This window comes from Hippocampus guttulatus, chromosome 8, assembly GCF_054856545.1.
Source record: "Hippocampus guttulatus isolate MCC_2025c chromosome 8, RoL_Hgut_1.0, whole genome shotgun sequence".
In the NCBI taxonomy this organism is placed as follows: Eukaryota; Metazoa; Chordata; class Actinopteri; order Syngnathiformes; family Syngnathidae; genus Hippocampus; species Hippocampus guttulatus.
In genome coordinates, this window is record NC_141268.1 from 5,120,342 (window position 1) to 5,139,985 (window position 19,644).

At 42.0% G+C, this 19,644-nt stretch overlaps 1 protein-coding gene across 2 annotated transcripts in view; it reads left to right on the plus strand.

Moving 5' to 3' along the window:
- The first annotated feature begins 371 nt into the window (after positions 1 to 371).
- The window catches only part of asic1b (acid-sensing (proton-gated) ion channel 1b), a 226,719-nt gene continuing 207,446 nt past the window's right edge, over positions 372 to 19,644 (plus strand). The window contains exon 1 of one of the 2 annotated variants that reach the window (XM_086117316.1): positions 372 to 1,316. In XM_086117316.1, the coding sequence (XP_085973442.1) occupies positions 955 to 1,316 (362 nt within the window). In that variant the 5' untranslated portion in view covers positions 372 to 954. The remainder of the gene's footprint in view (positions 1,317 to 19,644) is intronic. The other variant, XM_086117317.1, reaches the window with a different exon arrangement.

The window sequence follows — 19,644 nt, forward strand, 5'->3', positions numbered from 1 at the left end:
CAGAACAGCCATCAGGGTGTGGCACTGCCTAACTTTCCTCCCTTGACCGCACGTCCCTGCCTTAATGCTTATGAAAGAAAGTTCAACTTATGGTTGCTATTTCAGCAGTCTTAGTCGCTGCGTTTCCTGTGATTGAGTGATGTTGCGCTAGTGTACATAAGGTGATTTCTCTCATGAAAATTGCATTCAATAGACTCGACTAGTTTGTGAATAACATGTGAAGGAAGGACACGACATTTGACGTCGTTGAAGAAGAATCCCCTTTGTTTGAGATTCTCTCTCCTTGCCGCTTTTTATTGATCGGATCACGTCATCACGGCATCCTCGGAGGTCGCCTGGGAATAAGCGGACGATGGTTTTCTTCTAGCTACTGTATCTATCTTCTCTCTGACATCAGCAGCCGCAGCCGCAGCCCGTCAGGTGCACACACCTCGTCCTCCTCCGGGAATCTTGCATTCAAAGCGGGCTGATTAGCTGCATTGTGGAAACGCAGGTGGGGAAGGATGCCAGAAAACGAGCCGAGCAGAAAGTGACGGTGTGACAGCTGTCATTATGCAGCTGTTTCGAGAACCGGGCTGGTTTTTCCTCTAAAAAGAAAAAAAAAAGGCTCCAAAATCCATTATCTCCGGGACGTGTCAGCAGTACTCTTGAGCATCGTTTGGAGACGACACCGCCTCTTTCTTTTTGGGGGGTTGGCGAGGTAACTTGCTGAAGTGCGGGTCGCACCGGCTTCGTTTAACGCTGATGCGAGAGCCCAGCTGAGGGTCGGCACTTTTACTCATCGAACGTGGAATTAGAGGTTGCTATCAGGGCGTGAACTTGCAGAATCGGAACCTTCAGAAGCCCAGTCAGCCACCCGTAAAGGAGACTTACGTTCACACGCTATTCATCCTGAAAGACGGCTAGATTTTTTTTTAAATTTTCAAATCCTATCGAACCACGCTTCGGTCAAGAATGGATCTCAAAACGGACTCCGAGGACCTGGACTACGCGAGACCGGCTCCGATCGAGGTGTTTGCTAGCCGCTCCACGTTGCACGGCATCTCGCACATGTTCACGTACGAGCGCATGTGCGTCAAGCGCAGCCTGTGGATCCTTTTCTTCCTGGGCTCCGTGGGAGTGCTGGCACTGGTGTGCGCGGACCGCGTGCACTTGTACTTCCAGTACCCGCACATCACCAAGCTTGACGAGGTGGCCGCTCCGCTCATGGAGTTCCCCGCGGTCACCTTCTGCAACCTGAACGCCTTCCGCTTCAGTCGGGTGACGCGCAACGACCTGTACCACGCCGGCGAGCTACTGGCCTTGCTCAACGGCAGGTACGTACGCGCCACACGCACTCAGCGTCATGATGTTGTGGAGATGAGTTATTTCCCTACTTTTTGACATGCAGTGATACCTTGACTTATTGCAAGGGTGTCCAAAGTCAGGCTTGGAGTGGGGGGCATTTGGAGCTGTGCCACAAACATTTCAGGGGAGTCTCTTTCCTTTATCCTAACACACATTTCAAAACACCTACCCCTGCCAAATTTGAACAACCGAAACATTCCCCAGGTACTATATCAAATGATGCTTCAAAATGGTGAAAAAGCAACCATTGTCACTGCTCTCCAACATAGTGGGCATGTGGCCTGAATGCACAGTCAACTAAATACCACTGCTATACATAGCAATATACATTCACTCTGAAAATGATCTAAAGTCATGCTATGAGGCTCACCTTCAAAACAGAATAGTTACCGTGGACTCTGTTATAAAATAAACGCACCAGCCAAGTTACATTTATTGGTCTGGACGCAATGTAACCGACTACCGGCCTTCCAACTATGACAATGGGCAGCTCAAGTTTTTTTTGTAATGATGGAGGGCTATTTGGGTGCACAATTGTGTCACTCGATGCTGTTTTCGTCATGTCCCTGAAAAAAATTAAGTCTTTAAATTAAAACAGTTTAATGTGATAGCTACAAAATTCGTGATTACATAATTCTCGTAATAGTAATAATAATAATAATACATTTTATTTATAAGTGCCTTTCAAGACACCCAAGGACACTTTACAATAACAAAAAACACAAAACAATGCGGGTTGAGCAGCGGCAGCCAAAACGCGCTAGCGTTCACTCAACCCGAAAGTCAGAAAGAAACCACAAGGGAGGGAGAGGGGGAGAAAAAAACCCCACGCTCGAACTACCCTCATTTTGAGGATAATTTGAGTTAGGCAAAAAAACTCCTGCACAAGCATATGACAGTTACAACAGGTCACAAGACATAAACAATGAAGACGGTGAAACAGGGGAATGTATGAGGGAGGGGGTGATGGTGGGGGACTAGCTTCCGTGCATACTTTCATCAGGGGAAGGTCGAGATAGCAGATGTTGTTTTGGTAGCAGGCTGCCCAAGGATTTAAGACAGCCTTGAGTCCGTGGCTTATGTCTCTTTAGTGGCGTCGATCAGCCAAATCCGTGATTTCAGTCAATATTTGAGCACGGATTACAGTTTCTCCAAGTTCTTGACCATCTTGCAGAGACGCTCTAAAACCGCAACAGTTTGTGGTTGAGCACAGTCTGAGTCTGAGTGTTGGACATCCGCGTTATGCCATCCTTAGACCGGCAGCCTCTTCACTTCCAATAGAGCCGCTCCTGTCGGTTGAATTTTGCGATAGATCAGGAAACTGCTAACACCAAACAGCAGCATACCTGTTATCGGAAGGCCGAAAATGTAGATGTCATCCACATCCTCAACAGACAGTGTTGACAGGCACACCATTCTCCGCTTCCTCCAAGGATCTAGGGTGTACCCAGCAGCAAAAGTCCCCGAGGGGCAAGCAGGCTCCCCACTGCCTGCTCTTCTCATCGAGAAAATGTTGTCGATGGCATCGAGAGACCAGCCAACCAATTCCATGTTTGTTTTTAGGATGAAAATACGACAGGAGGCTAGGAAAAGTCAGACAAAGACAGCACATGGACTGAGTGGCGAGCAGGGAAGGGTGGGGCTGGGGGACAGAAGCAGAAAGCAAAAGTGTCCGCCTTCGTCGAGAGCCAAGCAAGAAGTGATAACGTAGTTCGACATAAAACTGATTTCACTTTCCAGGGACTTGCAGCAAAGGATATTTAAACAACTATGTTGCAGCAACACAATATAGACAGACAATATGACATGAATCACTACCACACACTCTTTAGCATCTGCAAAAAACAACTCGTATTAGTGCAGCTTCAAAACTCTTCTAGGTTGAAATGACATCAACCTGTTCAGGTGCCCTAAAAAACAAATTTGCCATAACATTTTACTTCCAGTGGCCATTGTAAATGACTACACGGCCTTTCAAAAATATTCCTTATGAACAAACACTCTAGTTTAAGAGCCTACAATTTCGGCTTTCTGAATATATTTATCTTTAAAAGCTGTCCATTTTCATAAGTGTTGTCTTGACAGCATGGACTACAGTGAGCACCCTTCTGACACATTACGGCCACTGTAAGTATCACTCATGCTCAGAAATGAGCCAAACAGAGGCCGTACAATAAAAAAAATCAGTACACCCCCCTCTAAATTTGAAGATTTTATCCATTGTTACAATAATTGTCAGCTTGTGTCTGTGTGTCGTTTCACAGGCATACAATGAAAGTATGGGACAATGTACATCAAACATATCTACTTTTATTATAATGCGTAACGCATACATCTGCTTGTCAGTTTACATAGCTTTTAATGTAAACCTCTCTAGCCATGCATAATGTCAGCATTTGTTTGCCCACAAAATGTTTCAACACCTTGTCATTCACATACACTCAGAACGGACCAATGGTCATGCATGCATAGCAGTCTTCTGCCTGTTCATCATTCCCTTCTTCTTCCCACCTCACCTCCAGCCATTTGTTTCGTACCGAGCAGATCAAAACAAATCTGTGCCAGACACTAAGGTTTTACCTCCGGGGAAGCCCATCTGTGGAAGTGTATTTTTAAAGCACCAAATCACAACAAAGGTTATCTCAGGACACAGTTTTGCCACTCATATCAAAACTGTTGAAGAGTGTGCTTCTTATTCAGTAGAAAACCAAGAAATTCCTCTGCAAGTTTTGTCCAACTGACCATCAGACAGAACCAAAGCACAGTGACCGAGGCAGCATTCAGGCTCAAACAGCAGAGTGAGAGCGTAACACATTTTCTGGAGTATTTGGCAGAGTGCCGCCGATGCCAAGCAATCCAATTTGGATCGCCACCAAACTGTACTTAGATCCCTCCTGTATTTGCCTACATTTTGTCATCAATATTCATGCATGTTATTCACTGAGAAATGAAAGAAAATGCAAAATAAACCACAAGCGGTACAAACAAAACTGGCACATCACTTATTGATTTGCACTTATATCCAGATCAACTCAACAATGTAAAAGTGTAGTGCACACAAACTGATAATAGGGCTAACTTCGAGCCTGTTGCCCCCCCCCCCCCCCTCATCTGATCAAAGTCAGCAAAGATCTGCTTATTGAATGTACCTGAAAGATTATCCTGAGTGCTTATCCTGTGGTGTGTGGTGTGTCGAGTGATTTCCCATTTCTGATCTGCTGGTAAAAATGGTCATGATGGCAAGCTTTGACCTCATTTTTAAACCTGTTGAATATTTATGTTTAATCAGTGTGTTAGCAATATACTGTACCTTAAAGTGGCTTGTTTGCTGGACACCAAGAGAAGAGCAACAGGGTTGTGTTGATCCATAATCCTAAAACAGATTATCATTTCACAACATTACTCTCAAAAAAATAAAACGCACCAGAAGCGCGCTTGTAAATGAAGTGTCTCTGTCGAGATATGACACTTTTGTATACTTGACACCGGCTACTATACTACTTTCCTATTTAGTTAGTGCTTTGGTGGCCTCTTCGGCCCAATTCATGTGATTTGTAAATCTTTGTTTATCTGTTGTACTGTAGATCAGTGGTGTCAAACTCATTTTTTGTCTCGGGCCACTTCAGAGTTATGGCTTCCTTCGGTGGGCCAGTGCAAAATCCCATAGTTAATTATTACCCATGACGATTTGACATTTTGATACCGATTTCAACAAGAATCATGATAGTTGACACACATGATTTGCTCCAGTGGGCCACATAAAATGACGTGGGGGGCAGGAGCTGGCCCCCGGGCCTTGACTTTGACACCAGAGTGCTATAGATCCTACATAGAGAAAAAAAATCAGGCATTTATCAGTTTTGATCGAAATGTGTGGCGTGCTCTGATATCATCAAAGAATTACTTATGTCTCAATGAAGCTCCTCAACTCACTTCAAGCAATGGTGTAAAGTTGACACAAAAGCAATGCTGTTGACCTGATCATTCAAAAAAATAAATAAATTGAAAATGAGCAAATTAATGAATCGTGTAAAACGTCCGCCCTTCCATGTCATACTGTAATTGTAATTGATGTGAACGTACTGTGCTAACATGGCAGTCATTGTTTGTTTGAATGTTAACATTTGCATGACAGGACCGTCTCGAAAGGGGCATTTTGCTTGGTGTAAGGTCCATTTTTATATTTTATAACTCGTGTTTGTTTTGTAGGAAAGGAAGGAAGGTGATGCCCGTAAAATCGCACGAGTGGCACTATGAGTGCAAAGCAATGTTTTGACACTTGCCGGCCCACTCCGAGAATACGTCAACAACACGGCACAAAACACGCAAAACCTTTTAAGGCTCTCTGGCATCTCGGGCTAACCTTTTATCCCCAACAAAACCTTGTGCATTTTTTTTCTTTTTATTGTGGAAAAAAATAAAACAATACAAGGCAGTGACAAGAGTTGAGATAAACAAGGTTGACAAGAATGTAAAATTTTACAGAACTCGCTCACAGGTGTACAAAATGGAAAATACATTGTTGGACCAGCACCCCCGCGACCCTAGTGAGGATCAAGCGGTTCGGAAAATGGATGGATGGATGGATGGATTTGGAATAACCACACAATAGTCAACAAGACAAAATAATAAGATAAGTTACCGAATCAGCACAATATTTTGGGATGGAATTAAATGAGGGGTGAGAAAAATAAATGACTGACCAAAAGGAGTGAATATGTTGTGTTTTCTAGAGAGATTTACTCGATGATCAGGTTTTTCCAGAGGGCTCTATGATTCGCAGTTCCAAAGGAAAGCTTTCTTGGTGAAAGTTATGGCCACAAAGAGCAAGCTACAATATGGTACCTTTTGCATACCTGTCAACTTTTCGGAGCGCCAACCTGTATAAACTACCAAAAAAATCCGTATAAAGAGCAAAAAATCCTTATAACATACCAAAGCAGTATAATTTTCAATTATATTTATTGTAGATCTCCATAATACAATGTCTGGTTAATGTCTAATCATCATTCTACTTAGTGGCATTACTGTGTTCAGAGTTGTATTCCGGAAATGAAAGCATTCGAGTAGACGAGCACCGTTCTGGGCAAAAGCAAACGGAACTACCTGTCAGGGGGGGGGAAAAAACAAAAAACGGAAATTTTCAGAATCCGTATGATTTGTGCGATACGGCCATATACGTAAGATTCACCACAAAATCCGTATGAACTATGGCTAAACCGTATGACTTGACAGGTATGCTTTTGTGTCGGCCAAATTGTTCTCAAACCTTTTACCACCAAGTACCACTTGGCTCTCCAAGTACCGCCGCACCCTCATGACCATCATAGAACTCGGCTTAACTCGTCATCAAAAAATTGAAACAGAGGTTTCTCAAAAAGTACCTTTGATGTTACTGTAATTCACTGTAATACTCTGCCCATTTTGAATTGGAATAAATTATTCATTTATTAATGGCACCATCATTTTTTTTCGAGTCAATATGACTTGACAGCTGTCGATGAAGAATATGATCTGTGACAATATCCTCCATCTCTGGCCCCCCACTTTGTGCCTCTCATTTGATATCCAAGAAGCTGCAGTTAATGGAGGTTTTGTTGCCTCAGTCTTTGCCTTACCCCAAACGACCAACAAAAGCAGGGAATGTCGGTGAAACTGAGACAGCACCTTCTCTTCTTTTTTATACTTTGAGTTGACATTATGTTAAGACAAGTACCTGAAGCAGAGTGGTCCCGAGGGCTCAGTCTTTAGGGGGGGGGGCATGAAATGCACGGGGGTGGTGAGAGAAAAACTGTCTTATGAATCAAGTCAGGCTTCAGACAGGACCTCTCACAATTTTACGTGTTAGTTTCACATGGTGTACAATTGTGCTAGCTTGCCTCGTCACAATTTTTGCAAAGTGAGCGCAACAAGCACAACAAATCGCTTTTTTTTATTCAAAATACCTCAGAAAGATACTGGCTGATTTTTCTTTTCTTTTCAATTTTTTTTTTTTTTTTATTGCCACTAAATCCGTCAAATTGTTTTGCACCTTTCTCAATTGTTGTTCAAATTCCCTGTGCCTCTCATTTTTTTGCTCCCACCCTTGGATATTTGTCTTTGGCTGGCTATGGCTGACGTACAACGGCAAGCATGAAATGAGGTTTGTGATTGGCTTGGGTTTGAAGGCAAGCATAAACATGAGTTGTACACGCAGTTTCAGGACTGGAATGACTTTATTGTTAATTTTGAGGTTTCTTTGTCGAACTATTCATATCGAGACACAGCTACTGTAATGAAAAATCTTTCAGCCACACAGCAAATGTGACCAGCTGCAGCGGATGACAGAGGGACATCAGCATTGCCAACACACAGAGCGAGCCTGTGTAGCACTAGTAGTACTCGTACTCCCATCCATCCATCCATTTTCCGATCCGCTTTATCCTCACAAGGATCGCGGGGGGTGCTGGAGCCTATCCTAGCTGTCTTTGGGCAGTAGGTAGGAGGGACATCCTGAACCGGTTGCCAGCCAATGGCAGGGCACATAAAGACGAACAAACATCCACGCTCACACTCACACCTCGGGACAAATTAGACTGTTCAATCAGCCTGCCATGCATGTTTTTGGAATGTGGGAGGAAACCGGAGTACCCGGAAAAAAACCCACACAGGCCCGGGGAGAACATGCAAATTCCACACAGGGAGGCCGGAGCTAAGATCGATCCCACGACCTCAGCACTGTGAGGTCGACGCGCTAACCACTGGACCACTGTGCCGTCCCGTACTCGTACTTCACTTTGAGAATCAGAGGTTAAGGCTGAATATTGCCCATTTAAATGTTGATTTTTGGTATGCTAGTAACATGCCACTCTACAGTGAATGCTAACATGAATTAAAGCCTTCGCGTGAATCAAATGATGATAGTTTTGGAGCAAGTACTGCATCACATATCGCGTGAGTCCTTCATGTAACATTTTAGATGAGCGGCATCTGTATGCTGTTCGTAGTACAGTAAATGTCCAGATTAAAACGCTGTTGGAGCACTTCCTTTGCCTCCTCATCTCAATATTGGACATTTTTTAAATCCCCTGCTGACGCTTGCTTCCCTCTACCCTCCCCATCATTTTCTTTTCTTTTTTTAAGCTCCTGCCATGCTTTGATCATTTTAGACTTTGGCCAGACGTGACAAACTCCAACTTCACTTCTGACACACTTCAACATCTTATTTTTGTCATCATGTACACAGAAGACAATTTTCTTGCACAAGGGTACATGCCACAGCACTTCCAAATCGCATCTGGAAAAGAACAATGTATTCTTAGCTTATTGCTCCACACGGCCAGCCCGGATGCCCAAAGCACAGTCTGGAGTGTAACTCCTGTCTTACAAACTCACATGACATAAATCCTGGATTCTGTTTTTGTACATACTATATGATAGTGTTGCTGTCCAAGGAAGGCAGCAGTACCAACAAAGGCCCTTGTTTTGCAGCGATACATTTGAGAAAAAGAGCACAAGAGATTGTTTTGTTACACAGATTTCATCCCATCAACCTAGGTCAGTTTGAGTTGTAATTCGGTTTATGTCCCTGTGTAGGAATTCCGTCGTTCACCAAAGTCTCCCTGAACATATTGTTTTCATATGCTGAATCAGACTCACAAGATATGACAGAAACGTTGCAGGACTGTGTCACAAAATATATATTTAAATTCCAAACTACTAATTCTCCCCTTCAAGTGTTAAAGTAAACCGCCTGGAATCGAATGCACTTTTCCAACATTTCTTCCCCCACCTTCATGCACTCCTGGAAGGATCTTCCTTTGCTCAATCATCACAGCCACCTTCATGTCATCAACGTCTTCACAACTTGTCCCCTTGATGACCATCTTGACTTTGGGAAACAAGAAAAAAAGCACACATAGCCAGGATGTGATCAGTACGTCAACATCAAAACAGAAGTCTTCTAAGTGCTTGTAACAAAGAATGTCCATCAACACCGGCATGAAATTCATTCACTTTGCGAGAACAAAACTGTATCGTTCCAATTTTCTGGTCCATTTACATGGCCTTTTCTTTTCTCTTGGCCACTCAAAGAACTAATTAAATAAATGTATTTATCAGATTTCAGAATTCTATCCAAATGTCCATCCTTTATAACCCAAAAACGGGTCATTATTTAAAATTGACAGTGCAGAAAATACACATCGGTCATTTACTTACTGCTGTGGTCTGTAACATGTCCAAAAAACAGAAAGAAAGAAGGAAGAAATGTTGATCATTGCTTCAAAGCAGATGTTTGCAAATGATTTATTTGGATTAAACACAAAGATAATCAGTATGCTTCATGGAGGACTCCACAAAGATGAGAATATTTACTGTTGAGAGGTGTGTAAGATTCTTTGTAATAAAGGAGAACATTTACAGAGAAGGTGACACCTTTAGGAGGCTTTTGATGTGATGAGGTTGTTCTGATTGCAATGAAAAACATTCATCGACATATGTCCATCACATACTTTTCCATGGAAACCGGCCGATCACTATCGGTGGCCGATCGATCGATCAATCACAGCACCACTATATGGAACCAATGCCCAGCTTTTCACAGAAAAACTCATCTCATTAGGGAAGAAAAGTAGTAGAGATCGGTGTCAGGGAAGTACAGTGAAGTGATACAGCTTGACTGAGAAACAATCTCTGAATGTTGGGGGAAGTTTAGCTAGGATTGTAAGTGGAAGTTACAGAGTGTCTTCACTGTACAAGTGTAACTCGTGTGCATTAAAAAATTATCAGTATGTTATTTCGTTTTAATGCTAATGATCGATGAGTTAGACTTTGAAGTGATATCAAACTGTTTTGGGAACATAGGGTTTGGTATATTTCTAGTTTAAGATATGCATAGAGGAAATTATAAACATTTTTAGAGGAGCATTATGGTTCTATTTCCTCCACCAGCAGCAGCTTTGAGCATATGCAGTTTGAGTATGCATATCAAAAATGGCACCTGCGACCCCTGGATGACGGGCATAAGTTTGGTTTTCACCAGAGGTTTGTTTCCTTTATTCTCGACACGAGGATTCTGCATGACAGAACACTCTGGCGATCTTTTATATTGAACCATAATTACCTTTGTAACTTTGTTTTTTCCGCTATCACAGTGGATTCATTTATACGATTCAGGAGATGATTACTGACATATGTGAATTTCACAAATAAACCTTTCCCCTGCTTATAAACTGCTGTGTGTTTGATGGAGTAGCGTACTGCCCTACTTGACTGTAAAGCCATAAAAGCCATTCACTTATCACGATCGATTGCAGGTTCCCTAGAAGTTGAACTGCTGCATTCAAAAAGTGCGACTCCAGTGAATAAAGAGTGAGAAGAGAGAGAGAGAAAAAAACCCAGAACCGCCGGTCTTTTGTAAATGCTGCAATTTGCTACTTGAGATGGTGGGCGGGGCTATTAGCATGTGCCTCTTAAAATGCACAATGTCTTTATCTGCGTGTAATTAGAGCTGTTTACTAAGCTATACAGCAGTTCCACTGATTAACTTTGTCATTCCCTTTACTGTTGCGAACACGACCATTACTTGTTGTTCCCTGGGTCCCCGGGGAGACGTCCGCTGACTGTTTGTGTGAGTGTGTCTGTGCGCCTGCATTATTGTGTGTGGCTTTCTGACCTGCTCGTTGAGGTAGGAAGAAAGTCCTGGGAGAGATAAGGGCTTGAATTGGATCTCTAGATTCCAAGCACATTTCTCTCAAGGTTTTAAATCAAACCTTGGCAGTCTGCATGCTTGCTGATATCATGCTTGCTGTGGGTGAAACATTTGGCCATGCCACCGCTTTTTTTTCTTTAATGGATTAATGCAATCAAATTGCTATGCTAATCTGGAAGTTTTGTAGAAATGGTAATCCCCTCTTTGCGATGGATAGGGAACCAAGAGCGAAAAAGTAATTCATGTCCATCCCTTACCATTTAAATACCATTGCTTATAGATGGGCGGTCCTGTGTTGACTGGTTAGTGCATCGGCCTCACAATGCAGAGGTGCAGGGTTCGATTCCAGCTGTGGCGTTTGCATGTGTGTGTGCGTGTGTGTGTGCGTGTGAGCTGCTACAAATGACAATTTTACTAGTCAAACAGTCACTGATAGTAGTCGTGATTAGTCAACTATTGGGATCATATGTACTCTAAATTGTAGCATATCCCACTAGGAAACGGCCGATCTTCTGTATCACATAACCATAGTTAGTGTACAGCTTGAATTATTTAAGGTGTTTGTGAATTCACAATAAAGACAATTAAGACAAGACTTATAATAAAGACTACATTCAGCGTTTATTCAAGTTTGCAGCATTCCTGACATGTTTCAAAATGATGGTCAAGCTTCAATTGTAGGCGCTATTGTGAACTTAACATTTTTAGCTGAAAGTGTTTAGTGCATTTTAAAATGGAGCCAAAAAGTATACACTAGTCATAATTGCAGGATGAATGCTATGACACTATCGGTAAATGCAAAGAGAAACACATTTAGCTACTCTCACATATCCAGAATTTATTTCAAAATAGATCATTAGAATTATGGATTGACACATTGTAAAAACTGACGAGGTTTAACATTTACAGTTGTCATCTGGACTTAACGCATCCTACTCCACAGCGGTCATATAATATAATCTTTTAATACATCTGATAATGAAGCATTTACTGACATTCATAGGAAAGCTCGGCAAAAATTCAGAAACTAGGCCTGCTTCTCGTCAATTTTTTTGTCTAAAGCGATAGATTAAAATGGCTACCTCACTCTGTTGTAGGATGAAAATCAATGTGGTGTCTTATTTTGTGTTTGTGTGTGTTCCCTTCACGCTTTGCAGGGCAGAACATAACAAGTCAATTGCTCAGTTTTCTATTCAGATGTAGCCACAAAGTCAATGATGATCGTAATTGACAAAAAAAGGTCACTGTGGAATAATTATTGCTAATTGTGGCGTTTGCTGCCAAAATGTGGCATCATGAAAGTCGGGGAGGTGAGCATTGCGGTTTTCCAGTATGTGAGGGACTATTAAATTCTGTTTGATCACTTTGGAAGTTGTAGCCTATGCTTTGACAATTTATTGCACATGCTTGGTAAAACGGTTATTCCCCTCTTCCCACTTCAAATGTGATGGGTTGATGGCTATTGAATGGTTAGAATTAGTTTAATCAACCTTTTTTGAGCAAAGCGCTTCACTCTTTTTCCACGGATTTTGAGAAATTTTAAGTAAGGTCACATTTGTTTGTGTAGCCCTGAATCACAAACGGTCTCAAAGGACATTCACAATCCCACACTTGACAAATATTAATGACACCCCTTGATCTTAACACCCAGGAGCGCAGGCAAAAACTAAAAAAAACTCATCTGGGGGAAAAATGAGAAACCTTGAGGAGGGGCCGCAGATGGGAGAATCCCCCTTCCAGGATGACCAGGCTGCAATATACTGTATGCCGAGTGGGCAACACAATATTGTACTATACAATGTTAGTTAGAATGATATCAAAGTCCATTTAACAAGAAGAAAACGTTGCAGTGAGAGACGTCTTCGGAGAGGTTCAGCCCCCTCTGAACTCGGTCCGGTTGGTCAATGAAGAAATCTTCATAGCAGCGCCACCAAGTAGTCGACCCAGTTCTTGTCCAGCTCAGTGGGTCCAAATCATGTCCACATTGAGTCATCATCAGCTAGCCCCTTCTCCTGATCAGGGAGGAGGGGGAAGGACAAACAGAGGAAGCGGCAGTCAAACAGGCCAACGAGAAGTTCAACAAAATGCAAGAGTATACACCTGAGTCTAAAGTTGGGTTTTAATCATTTCAACGGAGGTAGCTGATCTAATTTCCGTGGGTAGGGCATTCCAGAGCACTGGAACCTGAATAAAGAACACTCTAGAACACTCTAGGTGTCAAAGTCAAGGCCCGGGGGCCAAATCTGGCCCGCCACATCATTTTATGTGGCCCTCGAAAGCAAATCAAACATGTCAAGTTCCATGATGCTTGCTAAAGTCTGAACCAAAATTTCAAATTGTCATATGTAATCCACATTAACAGTCATAATTCTTGACTTCTGATTTTAAAACTAGTTATCCATCAATTTGTTGGGTGCTGTATATGTAATATGTGGAGGTGACTAAACATTTATATCAGGGGTGGGCAATTATTTTCCCGGGGGGGCCAAATGAGAAGCAGAAAATATTGTGGAGGGCCTGGCCAAAAGTTAGAAATAGAAATAGAAAATAAAGAAGATAGCACAATGTCTTTGTATGCCAGTAATAATGTAACATTCTCCTCCACCATCACACTCAGCACCGGTTCTCCTCAAGGATGTGTACTGAGCCCCCTGTTGTTCACGCTCTACACATTTGACTGCTCTCCGTCTCTTATTAGCGGTCCAGTTTGCGGAAAGTTTTTAACATGATAACAATCAAACCATTCTAGGAAATGTTCATTTACTCGAGCCACAAGCAATTCACTCTGAGCATGGAAATTGCCAGAATCGGACTGAGTAAGAATCGCTTCCTTGTTTTTCAGTCTCGTAGATTTGAGTCTTTCCAACTCCAGGCGTCTCCTGAATGTTTCGTACTTTGTTACCCGCTTCGTTTAATCAGATACATATCACTTTCCCTTCCATGGTCATTACTCTCTCCCTCTTTCTTCGTCTTCCCCTCCCTCCCTGTGCTCTGCAACTTGAAGTAACTGGGCCACCTGGTGTTGAAATACCTGTCATTACAAATCCAAACGAAATGAATGCAATCAAACCTTAATTGTGCACCAATCTTCGGCGGGACGGATTAAAAAGACGAACGGGCCGGATCCGGCCCGCGGGCCGTAGTTTGGCCACCACTGGGAATTTTGGGAAACCATATACATTTTATATGGTTTCCCAAAATTCCTAATGGCCCTCCAAGGGAAACCGTAACTATAATGTGGCCTGCGACAAAAATGTGTTTGACACCCCTGCTGTAGAACCTGCGGACTTCTTTTTGTCTGTCAGAATCACTAAAAGACCATTGTGTTGTGAACAAAGAGTTTGGGGCAGAACAGGTGAAATCAGCGAGATAGGAAGGTGCTAAGCCATGTAATATTTAATTAGTAGCATCTCAAATGGACCAGAAGCCAATGCAAGTTGGCTAGTGTCGGGGTCATGCGATCAAACTTCCTTGTCCTCGTCAAGAGTCTAGCTGCAGTATTTTGTACGAACATGCACATTTTTAACACTACACATGGGAAGACCAGAGAGCAATACATTGCAATAATCGAGGCGAGACATAACAAGCGCAGGAATTATGATTACTTCGTCAGCAGGAGATAAAATGGGACGTATCTTAGCGATATTGCAAAGGTGGGAAGAAAAAAGCACAGTTCTCGTTCTATTCTTAACCCTTTCATGCACCCTGTAACCTGATAACATGGTGAGCTGTCCACTGTAGTAACCACTGTCCCTCAAAGGGAAAATGTGCATTTGAAAAGAGAGCGTTGAATTTAAATAAAACACTGAGATTTCTTTTGCTGAATCACTTTGGGGAATAGGTTGTTCGTCTCTGTGTGCCCTGCGATTGGCTGGCAACTGATTCGGGGTGTCCCCCGCCTACTGCCCGGAGATGGCTGGGATAGGCTCCAGCACCCCCCGCGACCCTAGTGAGGGTCAAGCGGTTCGGAAAATGGGTGGATGGACTTTGGGGAATACATTTAGTGATGTTGGGCATAATGTCCTTGAATAAGTGCTGATGGCGAGCAGGGCCAATCATCAACATCTCGGTTTAATCAAGGTTAAGAAAGAAAAAAATGAAAAGATATCCATGGTTTAATCTCTGGTCACTTTCAAAAGCCTCATAAGAATTCATCTCATCGTCACCCAGGACACTTTACAAGCTGTCTGATTTTGTAAACCAATTACTGTAGTGCTAATTGGATAATTATACTACCTTCATAAAGATTTCATTTTTACATGCAGGATTAATGCGGGTATGATTGAACCACCTTGCAGCGACATGCAAGTTTAATATTAGGTCGTGCGTATGCAGAATTTTATGATCTCTCCCTGAAAATCGTCTCCTCCCACGAGGTGGCCAAGTGATGCAGATCCGCTTTCATTCGTTTGGATCCCTAGAAAGAAATTCAAGTGCTTGTGCCCTGTAATCCAATTGAAGGTCTCCCACCTCTCTCTCTCGCCACAGTTTCTTTAGGGAGCAGATGAAGGGCAATATTAAAAACTCCAGCCATATTATTGAGGCCGTGTGTACTTTAAGTCTCGCCGCTGGTGGGTTTTTGAAAGTGGCGGCTTAAGTGCTCTCCTGGCAGCTCTGTGTTGCTTATAATGCAGCAGCTCAGGATGCAATTCATTTAACTAAAGGATAACCCCGTAAAGAGGGGCCGTGTCGTATTTCCCGAGTAACTCTAATGATGTTTCGCCACCTCCGTGAGGGCCAAAGTTCCCCGACTAGCTGGGAGCTATGTGCAGAAATGAAATAATTGGCCCACTTTGCTTTGACCTGCCATTTCCAAGGGTTGGTGCCAACATTGTACAAGCATTACCTGTCTTGGAACTGGCACACAGAATGAATTCTTCACTCATATTATGCAATTATTTTCACAATTTAATCGCATTAACCTCAGGAACAGCATCACATGTTTTAAATTAAAAATGAATGCACTCTACAATATTGTACTTTATTCATTCATTCATTCATTTTCCGAACCGCCTTCTCCTCATGTGGGTCGCGGGGATTGTACTTTATAAAAACTACAAAAAATGACAACCTAATTATATACAATGAAAATAATGAAACCATTTTTTCATCATTGCTAACTAGACATTGTGCTATTCCTTCTGGTGTGCGTGCCTTGGCCACCAAGAGGAAGTGTAACACATGGGACTACATAAAGATATGCTACATGTAGATCTGATGATCAAATATTGATGACGTGGCAACAAAGCTTCAATAGCATTTATTTTTCGCAGAAGATAAAGAATACATGCCTGCTTCTATTAGTGTATGCTTTCTGCATGTATAGCTTCTGCCTTCATTTTAATATGTTGTTTAAGGGTTTATAATTAGCGCAACATCACTGCTAGTTTCATCCCAAACATTGCGTTTTGCATTGTGTGTTATCGTAAAGCTGGCTGACTTAAGTGATTATAATGTGATTTAGTTCACATTCCACAATATCCTCCTGACTACCAGTAGTACAAATTTGTCCTCTGTAGAGGACATTTGTGAACCTAAATATCTCCCACCCAGTGCATCCAATCGCATTAACTCCTTTTGTGCTCTAAAGAGAACATTCAGTGCTTTCCAATGATACCAAATTTGTAGGGGGTGGGGCTTTGTTACTTTGACTTCTCAATAGAAGAAAATGGCTTCCCTCAGTGCAAGCACTTTTTATGGGAAGAGGAAAAGTAATACTTTTTATCAAACACATTTTGTCTTGAAATGCTGTTGGCATTTTATTTATAAGACTTTAATGAACACGATAAAGTGTTGTTTGAGTTGTTTTAACTGTATTTGAGCCTAGTATTCAAGTGTTTAAAAAATGTCCTCTGTAGTGGAATTTCAAAAATTTCTTTTGGAGTAGTCCAATTACTTCACATAGATTGGGGAATTTCAAAATAAATGTGATTGGACAACATTTTTTTCCCTGGTAGTCAGGAGGCTATGAAAGCCTACTTCACTTTTTTTTTTCTTCCCTAAATGGGTTATGAAGGCATCACTTTCAAACCAAGTTGATAATCACAATGATGTAGTTGGAAATGTTTTCTGCAAAACGTAACAACCAGTTTGCACTTTGCAGGCTGAAGAATGCAATGAATACTAGCCTGTATAAGGGTCAGAAAACTAGTCCCATTGTCTGCCATTGAAAATATGTGAACGAAAAGCATAATTGTTCAAATTTCTCTGTCGTCAATTATGGTTATCAAACCTTAAAAAAACCAAAAAAAAAAAACCAGCGACCTTAAAAAACTTAAAAAAATATTGTCTTAAAATTACAAAACAAAAGTTGAAATGTGGTGGCACGGTTGTCAACTTGTCAGCATGTCTCCTTCAGAGCACAGAGGTGTTAGATTCGGGCCCCTTTCCTGTGTGGAGTTTGCGCGTTCTCCCCTTGCGAGCGTGGATTTTCACCGGGTACTCCATTCATCCATCCATCCATTTTCTGAACCTCTTTATCCCCATGCTGGATCCTTTTCCAGCTGTCTTCGGGCAGTAGGCAAGGAGACACCCAGAACCGATTGCCAGCCAATCAGAGGGCACACAGACACGAACAACCGTCCATGCTCACACTCACACCTAGGGACAATTTAGAGTGTTCAATCAGCCTGCCACACATGTTTTTGAAATGTGGGAGGAAACCGGAGTAGCCGGAGAAAACCCACGCAGGCACGGGGAGAGCATGCAAACGCCACACAGCAAGACCGGACCTGGGATCGAACCAAGACCTCTGCACTGCGAGGTCAACGCGCTAACCACTGGATCACCGGGCCGCCTACCAGGTTCTCCCACATTCCAAAAACCTAGAGGGTAAGTTGATTGCTTCCTCTTAATAGTCCCAAGGTGTGACTGTGAACGTTTGTATATATAGCTTCTGAAGTCAACTGGGATAGGCTCCGGCATGCCCGCGACCCTTGTGAGGATAAAGCAGATCGGAAAATGGATGGATGGATAATGGACAAATGTAATTAATGTACATATTAATTAATTAATGTACATATTATACATTAATAGATCTTTGAATTGATAATAAAATACAATAAGTAATGATCTTACATCAATAATAAATCACCTGACTTATTTTTATATGTTAATTCTTCACCATTGCTCAAGTATTTTTTTGTCTACAGAAGGCAAAAAGTGACGGGTTTTTCCTATTTTAAAAAAAAATCCACACTCATCAAGCCCAAGCGACAAGTTACAGTCGATGTACACTGACCAAGCATGACCTTGTGGAATTGAAAGCAGCTCCTTTACGATTTACGAGCAATTACTGTTGAAGAGAGCGCCCGTACCGATGACAAATAACTTGAGCCGTCACCATCCTGACCGTCATTTACCGATTTATTAGGAGTCGAGGTGGCAATGCTGCTGTCCGTTTCTTCGCCTTTCTGATGATGTCATGTCGGCAAGTGTAAACTGAGGTGGATGGTACACAAAAATACATTCCGTTAACCCTCCTGTTATGTTGTTTCTGAGAAATGAAAAAAAAAAAGAGTGCATGAGTGTGTTTGACCCCGGACATGTTTACTTACCAAAACGTGGCAGAAACTGAAACAGATCCCAATAAACAATGTGAACATCTGATTAACTCCATTACACACATTTTCAATATTTCGTGAATTACTTCTTGCAGATGACAGCTCAATGACATTTTGAAATGTGAACCTATTTGAACTGAACCCTTTTCATGTTGTTTAAACTTAAGATCAACAGAAGAATATTTTTATTTGATTTAATTGTTTACTGTGACGTGTAAAATTGACTTGTTTGTATACAATTAGCTCAGTATACAATTAGTTTTTGAAGTGCCCACCCACTCGTCAAGTATGGTACAATCTTTTGGTTTGATTGCTCTGCTCACCACGGGAAAAAATAAATAAAACACAAAGTTAATTCACGAACAGTGAACCACAAATAGGTGGGGGTTCATTGTACACAGCCTTTTTATTTTTTTTAAAAGTAAAGGAACTCATCATTATATTTCCAATATTCATAATATTTCCATATTTATTTATATACAATATATATAATGTAGTTAATGTCCAATTAAATGAACTTGTGGCAGTGTCTCCCTCACACAGTTCTGACTGGACAGAATGGATTCTCCTATTTATATTTTAACAGTGCATCGTTTTAGCACGTGTAATTGTTCTGGCCGGTCGCTTGTTGGGTGGTGGTGGGGAAGGTTGGCGTCATGGGCTCTCTGCCATCTTAGCAGAGTTCCCGGCGGTTAATTGAGGTTAATATGAATGACTGCGAGCAGGGGCAGGAGGTTGAGAGTGGTTGTCGGAGTCTGTACTTCACTTTTCAGTTCACTTTCTTTTATTCATCAATCCGTCATATGTCAGAACGCAGGACTACAGAGAATGCTGGTAAGCTTGCTCCAGCCGGCTCCTTTCGAACAATATATGCATTTAGAAAGAGTGGGGCTGTCTTTGTGTGTATTTGCAGCATGAGGCAAATTATCCTTCTATTGAAGAGGCACTTCTGCTACTGCAGCCAGTCGTAGCGATCAGGTACGATAATTAATTTGTCTGCGTAAAGCCAGAGAGAGAGAGTTGAGGTAATGAACTGTTTCCTTC